The sequence below is a fragment of the Balaenoptera ricei genome, chromosome 3 (genome assembly GCF_028023285.1).
Source record: "Balaenoptera ricei isolate mBalRic1 chromosome 3, mBalRic1.hap2, whole genome shotgun sequence".
Taxonomy (NCBI): domain Eukaryota; kingdom Metazoa; phylum Chordata; class Mammalia; order Artiodactyla; family Balaenopteridae; genus Balaenoptera; species Balaenoptera ricei.
In genome coordinates, this window is record NC_082641.1 from 179,111,823 (window position 1) to 179,131,089 (window position 19,267).

At 54.5% G+C, this 19,267-nt stretch overlaps 2 protein-coding genes across 2 annotated transcripts in view; one reads left to right on the forward strand and one right to left on the reverse strand.

The window, feature by feature from the left end:
* Positions 1 to 857: 857 nt before the first annotated feature.
* On the reverse strand, positions 858 to 18,366 carry TNFAIP8L1 (TNF alpha induced protein 8 like 1). The gene is made up of 2 exons (XM_059918712.1): positions 18,268 to 18,366; positions 858 to 3,368 (listed from the first exon to the last, which is right to left on the reverse strand). Exon 2 carries the CDS (start codon positions 3,361 to 3,363, stop codon positions 2,803 to 2,805), a length of 561 nt encoding a protein of 186 aa, XP_059774695.1. The 5' UTR covers positions 3,364 to 3,368; positions 18,268 to 18,366; the 3' UTR covers positions 858 to 2,802.
* Positions 18,367 to 18,613: 247 nt separating this feature from the next.
* Positions 18,614 to 19,267, forward strand: part of SEMA6B (semaphorin 6B) — a 70,581-nt gene continuing 69,927 nt past the window's right edge. Inside the window, exon 1 of the mRNA XM_059918713.1 lies at positions 18,614 to 18,807. The gene's annotated coding sequence lies outside the window, so the exon portion shown is untranslated. The remainder of the gene's footprint in view (positions 18,808 to 19,267) is intronic.

Here is a 19,267-nt window from a genome sequence, read left to right on the forward strand (position 1 = left end):
TGATCAGAATCACCACGTTGGGTCGACTGAGGCCTCTCTGTTCCTGTCACTCACCTGGCCCTCCCTCATGCCACCCAGGAGCCCGGTGCTGCTGTGACCCCTCCTGCCCCGGGGCCTCAGCGGTGCTGGTGTAGGAATGGCTCCAGAGAGAGGCGCAAGCAAGATGAACAGTTGTTCTCAGAACCAGTAACCACTGAGGGGGACCTCGGGCCCACGGTACTCAGGGCAGGGGCGGGGCACCAGCAGCCTCAGTGGTCAAGCGCACATGATCTGCACCACCTCGCGAGCAGCTCTGGAGGCACACACGTCCTCGGGGAGGCTCGCTCCACCGACCACGGCGACCTGCAGTTCTCAACAGGGCCCAGGAGATGTTTGCCCAGGGCCTCCTGCAAAAACCTGGCAGCTGGACACAGGTGGAGACGATGGCGCACCCTGGGCCCTGAGGTGCGTGAGGGCCAGACCCTGGCTGAGAGGGATATTGATTCTTCTGTGGTCAGCCTGGCGGCACATACCACTTCCAAGTACTGGCCGCCGGCAGGGATGCAGAGCGGTAGGTGCAATGTGCTGGGACACAGCAGGGCACCTCTGGACACAGAGAAGCTTCCCCTTTACTCCACGTGACGTGTGCGTGTGCCTTTATGGAGCTTTCTGGTGAGCGAAGCCGCCTGGCCCCAGGACCTTTGGTCATGATGAGGAGCTGGACTGAGCCCTGTTTGGGCTGCAGAAGCCAAGCTCTGCCACCCCTGCTAATCTGCTAGTCTGTCATCCAACGCAGCGGGAATCAAACCTGCTAACAGGCTGCGGGTGTGTGACGTTTATGTGCAACCTTGATTCAAAAGGCAAAAACCCTAGGTGGGTGAGAGCAAACTGTCAGATGCTTTTATTTACATAGTTTTGTAGTGCTCTTTGGTTTTTTTAAATTAAATCTCAAGTGTATGAAAAGAGTCAAGACAGGTACAAAGCCTTATCACATGGATATATGCCAGCAGAGCAGAGGGCAAAGGATTTCATGTGGGGCTTCTCGGCATAATCAAAATGCACGATTGTTCATTTGAAGATGTCTTTTGACCCAAGATAAATGGGAAAGTTTGCCTTGGAAGTGGAGGGCAGAGGTAGGAACAGCTGGATCCTGAGTGAAAGCCTTTGACTTTTTCAGAGCAGCAGAAACCAAACAGAGAAACGCTGCCCTGAATCTGGGGTCCTAATCTATCAGTCAGCCCCACATGCCGTGGAGAGGCAAAAGGGAGTGGTGGGGACTGTGGCAAAGCAAAGACGGGCAACCTCTATGCAGCTTCACCACTGGGCAGTGCAGGCGTGTTTTCTAGAGAAACGCCAAGATCAAGATCGGGATGTGCAATTTCCTTGGTTTTAAGTGTTGGCAACTAATTCCAAATGTCTCAAAACACCGGATGGGGCTAAGCAAACCCATCTTCTTGCCTAATAAGGCCTGCAGGCCTCCTCTGTTTGCAGTCTTTGCCCTAAACAGACCAGGTTCTGCAAAAATAGACATCGTTCCCCCCCTCCCCCCTGAGTGCCCAAAATAACCTTCCCGGGCCTGACATGGCCAGACCTGCAGCCGGGTTTCGCAGTCTTTTAAAACCCATGCCCACTTCTGACAGATCACAAATACGCTCCCACACCCCAACGTGTCCATCCACGCCCCAAGTTAAGAATCGCCGCACCAGCGTCGCCAAAGCCAAGAGTTGTTGAGCTTTGTTTCTGAGGCCTGTCTTATAAAAACAATTGTTTGTGTGTTTGTTTTCCAAATATGAAATCATCATTTAAAAACATGCACGCATCTCAGACAGCTTCCCCTGACGCCCTGCATCGGGGGCGCACTCCATTCCTCTCCCACGTGGGAGTCTGGGCCACGATGCCAACCAGAGGGAGGAGGCGTCCTCACTGACACACCTGCACCCACCGCGGCCCTCGCGTGGCTCCCAGGGCCCATTTCCTGGTCTGCGGAACGAAGTACCCCAGCCTGGGAGGCTGAAACAACAGAAGCTTGTTCGCTCTCACCTCTGGAGGCCTGAGATCAAGGGGTTGGCGGGGCTGGTTCCCTCTGAGGGCTGTTCCAGGCTCTCTCCCAGCTTCTGGTGGTGGCTGGCAGTCCTTGGTGTTCCTCGTCGTGCAGACACCTCCCCCCAGTCTCTACCGCCACCTTCATATAGCATTGTCCTCTGAGTCTGTGTCCAAATGTCCCCTTCTCATAAGCACGCCACTCAGAGTGGATTAGCCACCCCCGCTCCAGTATGAACTCAACTAATTACATCTGCAATCACCCTATTTCTAAATAAGGTCATATTCAGAGGCCCTGGGGCTTAGGACTTCGGGGAACTTGGGGCGGGGGAACAGCTCACTGTGTAACACTCCCTTTCTCCTGGTTTCCCATGACCCTCTCTGCGGGAATGCAAAAGCCCAGGCAACATTATGAAGTGGGAAGCCGCCAGCTGTCAGAGACACCAAGTGATTTGAGGGGTTCAGACCGGTGGCTCAAGGGTCATTGTGCAGACGGTGCGCCGGAGCAGGCAGTGGTCTCCAGGTGTCCCGGGAGGCCGCTGGCGCAGGCAGGCCGTGCCGGGCTCCGCGCTGAGTTCCTCTCCCCACGGAGACTGGGCCGGAGGAGGAGAGGTGACCTGGGTCCTTAGAGCTGCAGAGGCGCGCGTGCGCGCGTGCGTGCGTGCGTGCGTAGGTTGGGTGGGGGGTTTGGCCAGAGTCAGACTGGAAGAGGTTAAAAACACCCCCGCAAGCTCCGCCCCCAGCGGGAAGCTGGAGCGAGGAGGTCGGAGGTCAGGTCGGAGGTCATATGCTCTCCTCGTCCAGCAACCGGTTGAGACCCTCGCAGATCCTGCGCAGGTGGGAGCGGTAGGGCTCAGCCGGGCCGTAGAGCGCGGCGAGGAAGTCGCAGTCAGCCAAGTGGCCGAACACGTGGTTGATGCGGCCGTGGGACTTGGCGGTCAGGTGCGCGCCCGCCGCCTGGTGCAGCAGGTCCCGGCACTCGAGCAGGGCGGCGGCCAGGACGCGCCGGTCGAAGGTGAAGTCCACCTGGTGGAAGCTGACGGCGGTCATGGCCAGGCGGCGCGCCTGCTGCCGGAAGCGCTGCAGCCGCGCCAGCTCCTCGCCGCCCAGCTGCCCGCTGCGCAGCAGGACGCCCAGCTTCACAGCCACCTTGACCAGGTTCTTGACCACCTTCTGGGCCTCCTTGCGGCTGCGGGTGAACTCCTTGGTGGCGCGGTACAGCTCGTCCAGCACCTCACTGCTGGTGTCGTCGATGAACGCGGCCGCCACCGCCCTGGATGCGATCTTGCTCAGGAGCTTCTTCTGGGCCTGGAGGACCAGGCTCTTGGTGCTGAAGGTGTCCATCCGCCCTGCACGGGGGTGAGGACACAGACCCGCCGTCAGCCCGCACGGCCCGGCTGCCAGGGGCTTGCCTGGGCGGGCCGCTAACGTTGGCGACCACCGTCTTCCCAATCCGGGAAATGGGCACACACCAGCAGCCTATCTCCAGGGGAGCCTGCGTGCCCATTCCACAGACCTACTGTGTGTGCCGGGACTGGGTGTACGGAGCCGACCAGCGAGCCCCCAGGAACACAGCAAGTGCTACCATCCGGGAAGCTGCAAGAGCCCACATAGCACGGGCACCCCAGCAGATCAAGAGGGCCCAGGCTGACCTCCTGGAGGAAGGGACAGGTGAGAAAATGGGGAGGGCATCCCAGGCGGGAAGATCCCCATGCTCCAAGGCCTAGAGGAGGGAAATTCCAAGTAGCTGGAGCACAGAACGGCAGAAACTTGTGAAAAAAATAGCAAAAGCTATTTTTAGGAAAAGCTCGTTTAAAAAATAGCATTATGATGACCCAAGGGACCCTAAGGGAATTTGTTTCTAAAAAAAAGTCAAAGGAATTAATGTGTAATGGTGAAATCTGGGCAGGGCCTTCTGTTATGGTTTATTACAGGATACTGAATCTAGTTCCCTGTGCTATACCATAGGACCTTGTTTATCCATTCTGTATATACTCATCTGCATCTGCTAATCCCAAACTCCCAATCTTTCCTTCCCCTACCCACCCTCCCCCTTGGCAAACACAAGTCTGTTCTCTATGTCGGTGAGTCTGTTTCTGTTTGGTAGATAACTTCATTTGTGTCCTATTTTAGATTCCACATATAGGTTTTATCATATGGTATTTGTCTTTCTTTTTGACTTACTCCCCTTATTATGAGAATCTCTAGGTCCATCCATGTTGCTGCAAATGGCATTATTTCATTCTTTTTCATGGTTGAGTAATATTCCATTGTGTATGTGTACCACATCTTATTTATCCATTCATCTGTCAATGGACATTTAGATTGTTTCTGTATCTTGGCTATTGTAAATAGTGCTGCTGTGAACATTGGGGTGCATGTACCTTTTCGAATTAGAGTTTTATCTGGGTATATGCCCAGGAGTGGGATTGCTGGATCATATGGCAACACTATTTTTAGTTTTTGAGGAACCTCTATACTGTTCTCCATAGTGGCTGCAACGACTTACATTCCCACTAATAGTGTAGGAGGGTTCTCTTTTCTCCACACCCTCTCCAGCATTTGTTATTTGTAGACTTTTTAACGATGGCCATTCTGACCAGTGTAAGGAGATACCTCATCGTAGTTTTGATTTGCGTTTCTCTAATAATTAGCAATGATGAGCATCTTTTCATGTTACCTGTTGGCCATTTCTATGTTTTCTTTGGAGAAATATCTATTTTGTCTTCTGCCCGTATTTTGATTGGGTTGTTTTTTGGTTATTGAGTTGTATGAGCTGTTTGTATGTTTTGGAAATTAATGGGCAGGGCCTTCTGAATCCCACTACTTGTGGTCCCTGGTACCAGCCCTGCAAACCCACTGTATCCTTGCTGTGAGTTGAGAAGGGGCTCAAGGTGAGTTATCACGGGGGGGGGGGGGGTCCAGCTTATCATTCCCCTCATCCTGCAGCTCCATGAGACAGGGTCCCAGCCCAGCCCCTGGGCTGTTCAGGGTGGAGGAGCCCAGGTACCAATCCTCCTGGCCTCCTCACCCCGTTCAGTTTACAACGGACATCCTGAGGCCTTAGTCAGGCCCTGAATGAGTCAGGGGGGTCAGTGGCCTGGGTGGGGGTTCCCCAGGGCCATTTGTGGGGTTTCTGGAAACGCATCACTCTGCTGATTCCTCTGATACAGAAATATTGACTTGCATCAGCTTCCGCCCAGGAAAGGGCCAGGGAGGGGGCCAAGGTGAATGGCAGGCTGGCTCTCTGGGAACAGTGACCAGGCCTCCAACCACAGAAGCCTGGACCTCTGTCTGTCCCTTATGTCTGTCTCCTTTTGTCCTTCCTGCACAGCAGTCTTCCAGATCCCCCAGGCTCTGGAGGCTCCCCTTCCAACCACCTCCTTCCAACAGCGCCAGAATTCTTCCTACATTGCACATCTGGGCTTAGCCCTTTCCTTGTAAGAACCAGCTCGCAGCTCCTCATGGCTCTCAGGACCAAAGCCCACACCTCATTCCGTCCCCTGCATCTTCCCTGGTGAGCTCCTGTACATCCCCCAACATCTTGGCCCCCAAACCCCTGCCTCTTCTCTGGTGGACTCATATACATCCCCCAAAAGCCCTGGCCCCTAAGCCCCTGCCTCTCGCCCTCGCAGGTTCATCCCTCAGCTCAGCCTGGACACCACCTCCTCTAGGAAGCCACCCCCGAACAGCCAGACTGACAGTGAGGCACCTCCTCTGAGCCACACAGCACCCCAGGCGTCCCCCGTCACTGCTCTGCCCCGCTGGCTTTGCTTCTTCCGTGGTCTGCCTCACCGCAGGCCACGGGGGAGGTAATGGGCCTGATTCCTTAACCGCTGTGTTTTTCGAGGCTCCAGAAACATCTGCCAAATGAATGAGGGAGCCTGAGACCCACCCCCAGCCCTGACCCGCTGCTGCCCCAGGCTCTGGTGGGAATCCACCCCGACCCCAGCCTCAGGCCAGCCAGACCAGGAATGCCACGTGAGTGCCCACTCAGCCACAGGAACCTCCACAAAGCCCATCTGTGTGTGAGCTCAGACCCCGGGAGAAGTCCCAACCCTCGGCCGCCCTCTCCCTGCCCACAGAGGTCAGGACGGGCCTGGAGATGAATGACCCAGTCTTCCCTGCTCCCACACCAGCCCCAGACCCTGTACACAGGCTGGGGCAGAGCAGGGGTGCGGGTGACTCAGCACCGCGTGGCAGGCCCTGGTGCAGCGGCGTGTGCCCATTTCATCACTTCAGCCTGGTATTGTATTCAGCTGGTTGCCCGGTTGCAGAAGAAATTACACAGGCTCAGAGAGGCTGAGCCATTTCCCCAAGGCCACACAGCAACACAGGGACTGCCTGCCCCCACCACCTCTGCACCCCTACGCCCTCTGCCTTCCCCAGCTGACTCCTGCGAGTGGCCCTGAGCCTTGGGGGGCTGGGAGCTGTCCCTCACGACAAAACCAGCCCCGATATTTAGGGCCTGCTCCTGGCTCTAACCTCTTGGTCAAGCAACATAACTGCCCCGTGCCTCAGTTTCCCCATCTGTAAAATGGAGGATGGTGACTGTAAGGAGGGAGAACTAACTCCATCCTAGGGCAGAAGCTTGTGGCCAACCTGAGTGTCCCCCGGGCTGTGAGCTTTCCCCGGGCAAGAGGCTGGACGCCACTGCCTGGACTTGTGACCTTCAAGCTCTATGCCATTCAGCTCCCTGAATGTAGAGACCTATTTCTCTGTGATGTTCTCTGGAAAAAAGAGCAGCAGCAAGGAATAACTATGCTTCCAGGATGCCCTCTCACCTCTGTTTCTCTAGAACGTTCTATTCCATTCCCTCTACCTAGACCCCTCCCCCACCCATCACTCATCCCGTAAACTCATTCAAATCTCAGAGTTACTGTCACCTCCTCCTGGAAGACTTCTGGATGCCCCAGGCTGGGCCAGGTGCCCCCTTGGCTCCCATGGTGCCCGGGGCATCCTCCATCACGGCCCCGAGTACCTTGGTTTCGGTGTCCATCTCCCTGGCCTGACAGCGTGGGTAGGGGCTGCATCTTTTTTTGTTTTTTTTTTTTGGCTGCGTCGCAGGTCATGCGGGATCTTAGTTCCCCAACCAGGGATCAAACCTCTGGCCCCTGCAGTGGAAGCACAGGGCGCTAACCACTGGACTGCCAGGGAAGTCCCCTGCATCTTTCTTGTTCACGCCATGTCTCTGGTGACCAGCCCAGGGCCTGGTACCCAGCAGACACCCAGTAAGTGTTTGTTGAATGTATGAGGGAAAGAATGTCTGCAAACATTGGAACCCGGGGGGGAACTCCCAACTCCCTGGGTCCAGCTCCCCAGTTTACAGATGGACAAACTGAGACTCAGAGAGGAGAAGGCCTTTCCCTGGATCCCAAGGACTCTGGTGCCCAGGTCTTTCTGCCTATTTGGTTGCTGTGTGACCCCAGGCAGGGTTCTGCCTCTTTCTGGGCCTTGACCTTCCCCTCCGCAAGTCCTGAGGTCGGGCATGTTGGTTCAGAGGGGAAGCCTGTCCTGTTTACCAGCTTCAGGAAGAGCCTGGGCCCTCAGCAGCAGCGCTGCCCCGCACCCACCCTGCCAAGCACAGAGGAAAAGGGGCGGGGCGCGGGGGCAGCTGCAGCCTTCCCTCCTGGCCTCCACACTCCTAGCCCCTACTCCCCTTGGGGCAGTCCCCAGACCTGTGACACCTGGACCAGCCCAGCTGCAATGGGTCAGAGCGATTCCCCCCACCACCACCACCGCTGACCCATTGTTCTACCAGAAACGCCTCCATCCAAGCAGCCAGACAGGGAGATGACTGCTGTCCCGGGGGAGCATGCTGGGGACCAAAATAAACCCCAGCCTTCCTTCCTGCCAGCTGCGCTCAGCCAAGTCCAAGGGCAGACAAGCCAGGAGGGGCCCGGCTGCACCACGGCAGCCCTTCTGGGGCAGGGCCTTCCCAGGGACAGCGGAGGGGCCCAGCGGCCAGACGGCCAGTGTCCCTGGCCCCTGCCCACCAAATGCCAGATCACCCCACTATCGTCACAAGCCAGAAAAGCCCAATAAAGCTTCAAGGGCTCGGCTGGAACACTCATTCAGTTGCTCAGTGAGCATTTATGGAACACCAGTTGTGTCCCAGGCACTGGGGACATAGCAGTGACCAAAAGAGATCCCGTCCCTGCCTTCCACGGGATCCCAGCCTTCTAGACACCATGCCACCTCCTTATTACAAAAGAATTTGGGTGCCCCCATTTCCCTGAAATGGAATCCACAGGCAGTACCGTCTGTCTCCACCCGCTGGTATAAAAATAAAATTAATATGTGGTGATAAAGGTGAGGGGGATTGTACAGGGAGGAGCTCTGGAATTTTTTCTTTTTTTTAATTAAAAAAAAATTTTTTTTAAGTTTTTTTTTTTTTTGATGTGGACCTTTTTTTTTTTTTTTTTTTTAAAGGAACTCCTTTATTTATTTATTTTTGGCTGTGTTCGGTCTTCGTTTCTGTGCGAGGGCTTTCTGTAGTTGCCGCAAGTGGGGGCCACTCTTCATCGCGGTGCACGGGCCTCTCACTGTTGCGGCCTCTCTTGTTGCGGAGCACAGGCTCCAGACGCACAGGCTCAGTAGTTGTGGCTCACGGGCCTAGTTGCTCCGTGGCATGTGGGATCTTCCCAGACCAGGGCTCGAACCCGTGTCCCCTGCATTGGCAGGCAGATTCTCAACCACTGCGCCACCAGGGAAGCCCGATGTGGACTATTTTTAAAGTCTTTATTGAATTTGTTACAGTATTGCTTCTGTTTTGGTTTTTTGGCCGCGAGGCATGTGGGATCTTAGCTCCCCGACCAGGGATCGAACCCGCACCTCCTGCATTGGAAGGCGAAGTCTTAACCACTGGACCACCAGGGAAGTCCCTAATTTTTTAACTAAAAAAAAAAATTTTTTTTCAAACCCACGCCCCCTGTCAGTGGAAGCGCAGTCTTAACCACTGGACCACCAGGGAAGTCCCTGGAATGTTTCATGTTCTGTGTCTCCATCTGGGTCTACACAATGTAAAAAGTCATCGAGCTGGATGGTTACAAATGTGAATACACTAAAACCCAGAAAACTGTAAACTTTCAAAGGGTAAATTTTATGGTATGTGAGTTATATCTTGATTTTTAAAAAATCTAACATTTCTCCAAGGAAGATATATAAATGGCCAATAAGCAAGTGAAAAGATGCTCAACATCACTGGCTACTAGGAAAACAGAAGTCAAAATCATAATGATACATCACCTCACCCCCACTAGGATGGCCGTTTCAAAAAGACAGACAAAAGGGCTGGCAAGGATGGGAGAAACTGGAGCCCCTCATCCACGGCTGGTAGGAATAGAAAATGGTGCAGCCGCCACGGAAAACAGTTTTTTGGCAGTTCCTCAAACAAACACAGAGTTACCACATGACCCAGCAGTTATGCTCCTAAGTATCTACCCCAAAGAGACAAAAACATACGTACACATAAAAACATATACACACATGGGCATAGCAGCATGATTTGTAATAGCCAAAAAGTGGAAACAACCCAAATGCCCACCAGCAGATAAATGGACAAATTGTGGTCCATCCACACACTGGGATGTTATTCAGTCATAAAAATGAGTGAAGCCCTGACACTCGCTACAACGTGGATGGACCTTGAGAACACGATGCTCAGTGAGAGAAGCCAGACACAGAAGGACACACTGTGTGTGATTCCATTGATGGGAAACGTCTGGAACAGGCAAATTCACACAGACAGAAAGTGAATTAGTGGTTTCCAGGGGCTGGAGAGCAGAGAATGGAGAGTGCTAATGGGGATGGGATTTCTTTTGGGGGTGGCAGAATGTTCTGGAATGTGACCACTTAAAATAGTGAATTTTACAGTATGTGAATTCTATGTCATCAAGCTGAACACTTACTGTATATATATCAAGTGTATATAGTTTATACCTTTGTGCCCCTTACTCTCTCTCTATATATTTTTTAAAGTATTTGTTTATTTATTTATTTATGGCTGTGTTGGGTCTTCGTTTCTGTGCGAGGGCTTTCTCTAGTTGTGGCAAGCGGGGGCCACTCTTCATCGCGGTGCACGGGCCTCTCACTGTCACGGCCTCTCTTGTTGCGGAGCACAGGCTCCAGACGCGCAGGCTCAGTAGTTGTGGTTCACGGGCCCAGTTGCTCCGTGGCATGTGGGATCTTCCCAGACCAGGGCTCGAACCCGTGTCCCCTGCATTGGCAGGCAGATTCTCAACCACTACGCCACCAGGGAAGCCCCTACTCTCTCTATATTTTATGCCTCACTTTAAAAACGTTAAATAAATTGGGACTTCCCTGACAGTCCAGTGGTTAAGACTCCGCGCTTCCACTGCAGGGGGTGCGGGTTGGATCCCTGGTCGGGGAACTAAGATCCCACATGCTGCGCGCAGCACGGCCAAAAAAAAAAAGTTAAATAAATTTAAAAATGTAAAAATCAGGATTTGGCCCAAGTAGTAATACAAACAGAAATAAAAGGATTACAGGGACTTCCCTGGTGGCGCAGCGGCTACGAATCCACCTGCCAATGCAGGGGACACGGGTTCAAGCCCTGGTCCAGGAAGATCCCACATGCCGCGGAGCAACTAAACCCATGTGCCACAACTACTGAGCCCATGAGCCACAACTACTGAAGCCCATGAGCCACAACTACTGAAGCCCATGGACCTAGAGCCCGTGCTCCGCAACAAGAGAAGCCCCCACTCGCCGAAACTAGAGAAAGCCCACACGCAGCAACGAAGACACAATGCAGCCAAAAAAAAATTAATTAATTAATTAATTAATTATTTTAAAAAAAGAAAAGGATTACACAAGTGGAGATTAGCAAATCACTTCCACCTGGCCAGGTACATGCTCAATACATGTTTGATTAAAAAATAATTTTCCTGGGACTTCCCCAGTGGTCCAGTGGTTGGGACTCCGCACTCCCAATGCAGGGGGCCTAGGTTCGATCCCTGGTCAGGGAACTAGATCCCACATACCGCAATTAAAGATCCCACATGCAGCAACGAAGATCCTGTGGGCCTCACCTAAGACCTGGTGCAGCCAAATAAATACACAAAGAAGTATTAAAAAAAAATTTTCCTCCTCGATGGAGTGCATCTGTCAGAGGTTTGCCCCATACAGGGCATTGCAGGGAACATGTAGCTACAAATTTCTATCAAAAAAGAGCTCCATCTTCCCTTGATTTACCCAGGAGTTGCATTTCAGGAAAATTCACTGAATATTGAAACCCCTAGTCATCGGTTTCCGTTTCTGGCAGGACATTAGGACGTTGTGAGGGCCAGGGGCTGCCCTGAGCGTGGCCAGACGCCTAGTGCCTTGGTCCCTGCCCCCCAGATGCTAGCATATCCTGTTATTATCATAAGTGGGAGGGGAAAAAAAGCCCTCTGAATTTCCAAAACGGCCCCCTAAGAGGTGTTGCCCCTGCTGGAAGGGGAAGGCACCAGGAAGCAGCGAATGTGGAAATAAACAGGATAATTTCAGGGACAGATAAGGCCCGGGGGTGGGGGGCAGTGACAGCCAGGGACGGCAGGTGACCTAGGCTGGGTGGTCAGGAGGGCCCCTCCGAGGTGGAGCCCCTGGAGCTGGGACTGGAAGGACAGGGTCTGGGGGAGGGTGAGCCAGGCAGAGGGAATGGCTGGTGCAAAGGCCCTGGGGCAGGACAGTGCCAGGGAGGAGACCGGAGGCTGGTCCACAGCCCCTGAGGAGGCCACTGTCCAGGCCCTCCCACAGCTCTGAGGTCTCCCCTCCATGATCTCAGACCAGCCCCAGCCCCTGGAGGCACTTTCCCATCTGTGAAATGGGTGTCTAGTCACTTGAGTCCCTGGCTCTGCTGATTGCTGCCCTGCACCCCACATTCTTCCCGGAACCTCAGCCCTCTGTCCACGCTCAGACTTTCACCCTCTGCCAAGCCCACTTTGTCTTTTTGACTCTGACCTTTGTTCCCGTCCCCATTTTGGACACTCCAGCTCCCAAACTGGCCACAGACGGTGGAGCCTCGGGTTGCTCTAGACTTGACAGCGTCCTTTCCCCGCACAGGCAAAGGTGGGCTTGGAGGGAGGGTGGGGTGGAAGCAGGACTGAATGTGAGCCTCCCCCGAGGGGAAGGGCACAATGGCAGTGGACGGCACTGGCCCCAGTGGACCTCGTTCCTCCCAATCCCTTCTGTTCCCAAACTCTGGAGCAGGGCCAACCTTCCCGCTCCCCACATCAATGACCTACCCTCCTTCATCTCCCCTCTTGCTGTCCCTGCAACATGCTAGTCATGGCCCCCCATCCAACCCAGGTCACAGGTGCGCTGGGGTGGCCCCTCAACCCACACATTCCCAGTCCTGGATGCTAGGTGTGGGGGTGATGGGGATTCCACAGGGCAGAAGATCCTGCTTCCCAGGGTCCCCAGTGCCCCCCGGGTGCACCGTGAATGATGCGTCCCACCCCATTCACTAAGCGCTGGAAAATTCTTAGCCACCAGCTTTCCAGGAAAAATAAATGTAGGCATGTAGGTACATACATATGTTTACCATAAATGTTCCTGACATAAAGGATGTGCCCCATGCAACTTAACAGACATAAGAAAGGATTTTGCACAGGTGAATTTCACACCCAATCGAGGCTCACTATGTGTTCTTGGTGAGTTTTGCCAAACTGGTACCAGTAGCCAATCTATAGTTGCTACGGAGAAAGAAGAGCAGTCTGACACTGATGTCGCTGGATGGTCTCTTTCATACGAACAAGGAGAATTCGGATTTCACTCACTCACTTATCAGCCAGGTGAGCGACTTCTTTGCCAAATCCGATGGCAGTTTTCGAATAGTGAGAGAATATTCCCAGTGCTTTTGTGCTATTCGCAAGGAAGCAGCTAGAGACATGCCACCCTTTAAAATTTAATTTTCATTATTGACATTTCCTGAAGTTAGACCAGGGGTGGCAAATTCTGGCCTGCTGCCTGTTTTTGTAAATAAAGTTTTATTGGCACATGCCACGCCCATTCATGTCCTATTGGAACGCAGCCTTGAAGAGAGGCAACAGAGGCAGAACAGCTGGCAAAGCCAAAAATATTTACTATCTGACCCTTTATAGAAAAAGCTTGGGTCCTTCCCTGGTGGCGCAGTGGTTAAGAATCCACCTGCCAATGCAGGGGACACAGGTTCGAGCCCTGGTCCGGGAAGAACCCACATGCCACGGAGCAACTAAGCCTGTGCGCCACAACTACAGAGCCTGTGCTCTAGAGCCCGTGAGCCACAACTACTGATGCCTGCGTGCCACAACTACTGAAGCCCACGCGCCTAGAGCCCGTGCTCCACAACAAGAGAAGCCACCGCAATGAGAAGCCCACGCACCGCAAGGAAGAGTAACCCCCCTTCACTGCAACTAGAGAAAGCCTGCACACTGCAACGAAGACCCAACCCAGCCAAAAATAAATAAATTAATAAATAAATTTTAAAAAAAGGTTGGCCAACCTCCGGATTAGATGATGACAGAACAATATATCAAACCCTGATTTGTAGCATTTGCCAATTTCCATGGTGTAAATTCTGTCACCACGGCCAATTTCAAGCTTCCAACTTGAAAATGGAGTTGGGCAGAACTGCTCACCATCTCCACCAAACAGATACACTAGATGAAAATAACCTCAAGAGCATAGATCCTTGCAAAGTGCAGTAAAATAATCAGAAATTAGGATTTTTGACCTTTGCTTTTTTATAAGTTGTGCTGAAGTATATGTCACATACCATAAAATTCACCCTTTAAAGTGTACAATTCAGTGTTTTTATATATTCACAGAGCTGGGTAACCATCACAACTATTTAATTCCAGAACATTCTCACCACTCCAAAAAGAAACCCCCTCCCCATTAGCAGTCACTCCCCATCCTCCTCCCCCAGCCCTTTGGCAGCCACTAATTTACTTTCTGCCTCTATGGATTTGCCTATTTTTCTTATAAAAAGAATCACCCACTATGTGGTCTTATGTGTCTGGCTTCTCTCACTGAGTGTCATGTTTTCAAGGCTCAGGGCTTAACTCCGTTTTTTTTTTTAAGGGGTTTTCTTTTTTTAAATTAATTAATTAATTTTATTTTTGGCTACGTTGGGTCTTCGTTGCTGCGCGCGGTCTTTCTCTAGCTGCGGCAAGCGGGGGCTACTCTTCGTTGCGGTGCGCGGGCTTCTCATTGCGGTGGCTTCTCTCTGTTGTGGAGCACTGGCTTTAGGCACATGGGCTCAGTAGTTGTGGCTCACGGGACTTGGTTGCCCCGCGGCATGTGGGATCTTCCCCGACCAGGGCTTAAACCCGTGTCCCCCGGATCAGCAGGCGGATTCTTAACCTCTGCACCACCAGGGAAGTCCCAGGGCTTCACTCCTTTTTATGGCTGAATAATATTCCATATCTTTGGGGGGGGTTTTCTTTTTTCTTTTTGGCCCTGCCAAGCGGCTTGTGGGATCCCAGGGATTGAACCTGCACCCTCGGCAGTGAAAGCGCCGAGTCCTAACCACTGAACCGCCAGGGAATTCCCATCCATACCTTTGTTTTAAATATAATGTATTTGATTGTAAGTTCATAGTATGTCATTTTTTTTAAATTTATTTTTTCTTCCAGTTTTATTGATGGTCTGTCCTTTTTAATAATGGTGATGTTAACAACGGGGTCGCGAAATTCCTGACAATACAGCAAGTGGCTCTCGTGAGCGGGGGTGGGGAGGGCGGATGCTGGCTTCAGCATGCCACTGGTCCACGGAGCGGCCCGCCCTCCGCATGAATTCTTTATGTCACAACAAAGGGCGTCAATAATTGATGGGCCCCCTCAGCGGGGCCTCCTCCCTCAGCCCCTGCTGCAGCAGCCCAGGGTGGCCTCAGGGGCTCCAGGTCTCCGCCCACCGTGGCAAATGCCCCCACGGTCCTGGTTCCCACACTATTACCCTCTGCCAGCAATGAGGGCACCCACTGCTTCCAGCCCTTTATCAACCATCACTCAGACCTCACAGTCGGTGCCCATTTTGATATGGCAAAAGGGGGGACCTGCTTTTCTGAGGTGGGGGGGGGCCGATACCAGTGGTTTTCAAACCGGGTTCCCCAGAGCCCTCGGGGGCCACCCCAAGGATGGGCAGGGTCTGGCTGCCTGCCAGGCTGCGGTGGGAGTTGGGACACTTTCAACTGCGGTCAGATCTCCACTGAAGAAAGAGCTGGGATGGGGTGGGGGGGGGGGGGGACACCAGTGGGCAAAAATGAATGTTGGGAGACCATATCCCACCCCTCTACAGAGAAAGACAGGACAGGCTGAGGCTCAAGCTGAGTAAAAGTTGTTTTTTTTTTGGCCGCGCTGCGCGCCTTGCAGGATCTTAGTTCCCCAACCAGGGATCAAACCCAGGCCCACAGCAGTGAAAGCGTGGAAACCCAACCACTGAACCGCCATGGAATTCCCAAGTAAAAGATTTTTAACAGCAAGTGGAGGAGGCTGGAGGGTCACCTGGCAGGAATGTGGATGCAGCCCCTACTTGAGTCCGGGCTCCACCCACTTCTCACCGCCCCACAGCCTCCATCTTGGTCCCCTGGCTCCTGCCCTCGCACCCTACAGTCTGTCCTCTCCGTAGCAGCCGCCAGAGGGCGCCAGTGAGCACCCGAGTCAGGTCCTCCCCCTCTTCTGCCCACAGCCCTTCAGGGATCCCTCCTCCCTCGGGGTAAAAGCCCAGGTCCTCCCCATGGCTCACAAGACCCTGCACGACCTGCCCCATTCCCTCCCTGCCCTCCCCTCCTCCCTCTCTCCCCCTCGCTCACTCTGCTCCAGACACACGGGTCTCCTGGCTGTTCCTCCAACACACCAGGTATGGTGCTGCCCCAGGGCCTTTGCACGAGCTGTGCCCTCTGCCTGGATTGCTCTTCCCCCCAGGTCTCCACATGGCTATTTCTTTCTTGCCATTGAGCTTCAGCTCAAATGTCACCTCCTCAGGAGGCCCTCCCAGATCCCCCATCTAAACTAATTTCCCCATCAGTCTGTCTCTCCACTCCTTCATGCAATTACAGCTAACCCTAATGACTTTTCTGGATGAATGTCCATCTCTCCCAACCCCAGTCTGTGAACTGAGTGGGCGGTGGGGGACACCAGATGGGCCTTGGTCATTGCCAGGTCCTTGGCACCCTGCACCAGGCTTGGCTTACAGTAGGGGCTCAGAACCAGTTGTTGAATGAATAGATGACCTCCCAGCACCAGAGGGGCACAGAGTCAGATATCTCGTCCAAGGGCCCCATTGTCCAGCCAGGGAAACTGAGGCCCCGAGAAAAACAGATATCCCAGGGTCACACAGCAGCACAGCACGAACCCTTCTGGAAGGGGCTCCCCCCCGGTGGACACTCCCCAACCTCCACTGCCCCATTGGACAGAAGGGAAAAGTGAGGCCTGGAAGACGGGGCCTTAGAAGATCCCAAGGACTCTTGGGCCAGAGGTGCCTCTGTGAATCCCTCAGGTGGTGGGATTCCAGGGGAAGTTGTCTCATGGAGGGGTGTATGTGGGGGATTCTGGGGTAAAAGCCCAAGTTCTCTGCAACTGGGCCAAGTCCTGCCTGTCTCTAGGTCCCCATCTCAGTCTGTAACACCTGGGGCTGAACCTGCACAAGCATGTGTCGTTTCTTCAGCATCTGCCTCTGGGGCTGTTTCCATGACAACAGATGGAGTTTTGTCCTAGGCACCCTCTGGTGGCCCCATTTGACAGACAGGGACACTGAGGCCTCCTGAACCCATCACATCAGATCACCAAGCAACCAAAAGGCCCCTCCCCTACCCAGGCCTCAGATGAGGAAACTGAGGCTCAGGGGGCACCTGACCTGCCCAAGGCCACACAGCAGAAGGGGATACTACAGAGCCTCCAATCTGCACCTGCCTGACTGGTTTCTTCACTTAGGGACCCCTGCCCCCCATCAGAGTGGGGTGTGAGTCCCTGACTCACCCCCCTCCAAGAGGTCTGGGCACTCACCCACCACCTGCGTCCCAGGCCACCAAGCCTGCCAAGTGGAAGAAGCTCAGCCCAGGTGTTCGCAGGGCTGGGGCAACAGTTCTTTGTTCCGGTTTCCATAGGTACAGTGTCCCTGGGCCGGCTCCTCCTCCGCCCCTCCCAGCCACCCAGCCGCCCAGCCCTGGCCTGGCAGTCCCTTGGCCCAGCCCATCTAGGCAACTTGTTATGTTTTAAAGTTGGCGCCTGTGCACCTGTCATGGAGATACAGGGAACAGCCTGTGCAAAGGCCCTGAGGCAGGATGGTTCCTGGAGCGCGTTGGTGGAATGTGGAGGGTGTGTGGCTGGAGCAGAGTGAGTGAGGGGGAGAGAGGGAGGAGGTGGAGGCCAGGTAGAGACTTGCAGGGCCCACATTCCTGCATTTAATTCTGGAAGCTGCCCTCACCCCCAGGGAGTTATGTCCCTCAGACAGGAAACTGAGGCTTGGAGAATTGAATCACTCAGTTCAAGGTATCAGTGATGAGTGGCAGAGCAGGAACCCAGGTTTATCTGATTCCAAGGTCTGAGCTTGGGCTGAACCAACCCAACCACTGGGCTGAACTGCCCTCACCCTGCTATGGCACGGCCCCCACCCAGGGCGTTCACCTCCCCCAGCTGGGCTCAGACCTGCTCAGGAAGTAACCTCAGCGGCCTGTTTACAGCTGGGGCTGCTCCTCCTCCAGGAGAGCCCCCCAGGAGACAGAAGGTAGTGATGCATGCAGATCTGGGTCAGGTCAACTGCCAGTTACCTCAGCGACGAAGGTCCCAATTCACAGCTGGCAAAACTGAGGCCAAGGCTTCAGGCCACTGGGGAGCTCCCAGGTGGCCAGTCTGGGTGGGCCTGGCTCTGACTGTCTCGGCTGCCTGGACCAGCCAGGAGTCTCACTCATTCCCACCTCCACGCCTTTGGCCTGGCTGCCCACCACCTGGAATGCCCTCCTAGCTCTGGAATCTGGCCCTGGCACCTGGTGCCCTGCACTGTGAAAGGGGGCAGAGTCCATCAGAGTCCTCTTGTTGGGGGGAGGGGGGTGCTGGTCCCAGAGCACCACCCCAAGCCAGGGTGGGCAGTTCAGACCCAGGATGCCTCCCCATAACCCACACATCAAGAGAGTGACAGAAAGACAGAGTGAGAGGTAGAGGGAAACAGAAGGGGGGTCAGGGACATAGGGGGCGAGAGAAACAGAGAGGCCAGGTGGCCCCCAAGATTAAGCCGAGATTGGGGGGCGCCCCGGCACCGCTCGCTCACCTGCTCTCTGGGACTCCGTCGTCGGTCCGACGGTCAGGGCTCTGTCCAGCCGCCTCCGAGGGGCCTTTGCTGCGGCCACGAGACTCGTGCCTGAGGACTGGGACTCGGCGGGGCGGGGCAGGAAGCTCGACCCCGCCCTCCAACTGCCCCGCCCCTCTGAGCGGCCCCGCCCCCGCCCGCGCGCATAGGACCTTCAGGGACTGGTTGGGGGGGAGGGTAGGGGTGGGCGAGGACGTAGGCTCAGCCAATGGCAGTGCGGGCGGTGTACGAAGAGTCCAATGGGAGCAGGTCGCCGCGTGGGAGGGGTGGGACCTGGGGCGGGGTCAGGCAGCTCTGGGAAATTCCTCCGGAATCAAGAAAGGGGCCGGATGCAGGGGGAGAGGCCAACCCCGGGCTCCGTCCAAGAAATGAGAGGAAGGAGACCTAGAGTCAAAAACAGAGAGAGATGGGGGCCGGGGAGAGAAAGAGAGCGAAAAAGAAAAACAGAACAACCGCGTGGCTCTGGGAAGGCCCCTTTCTACCACTGGGACTCCGTTTAAAGTACGGCCCCGGGGAACACTTTACAGCAGAAGGACGTGGGAGCCCCTTAAACATGTAGATTGCTATACCTCCCAGACGGGCTGAATCTGACCCAAGGTTGAAGATAAATCTTTCTGGGTTGCGGGTGAGGTTTGTGGCAGTTGCTACGTGGACGGACCCTGGAGACCCCACCAGGGGACTTCCCAGATCCAGCCTCGGTGTCCGTGGGAATAAGCCAGCGAGATACGCAAGAGCCTCCAGGCCTCCAGCGGGTGGGGCAGTGGGGACAGCTGGGGCCCCCGGAGGATGCAGCTGTGAGTCCTGGGAACCGGGCCCAGTAGCAGCTCTCAGCTCCCCTGCTGCTGCATTTCCTCCCTGCATCCCCAACCCTGGGTCCCAGTTGCGGCTATAGGACCAGGGGGGCCAGAGCAGTCCGGACAACCAATGTATGTCGAGTCCTGCCCTGCACGTGGGGGATACA

Coding starts and splice junctions, on each gene's coding strand:
- TNFAIP8L1 (XM_059918712.1), bottom strand. CDS start 3,363: ATGGACACCTTCAGCACCAAGAGCCTGGTCCTCCAGGCCCAGAAGAAG.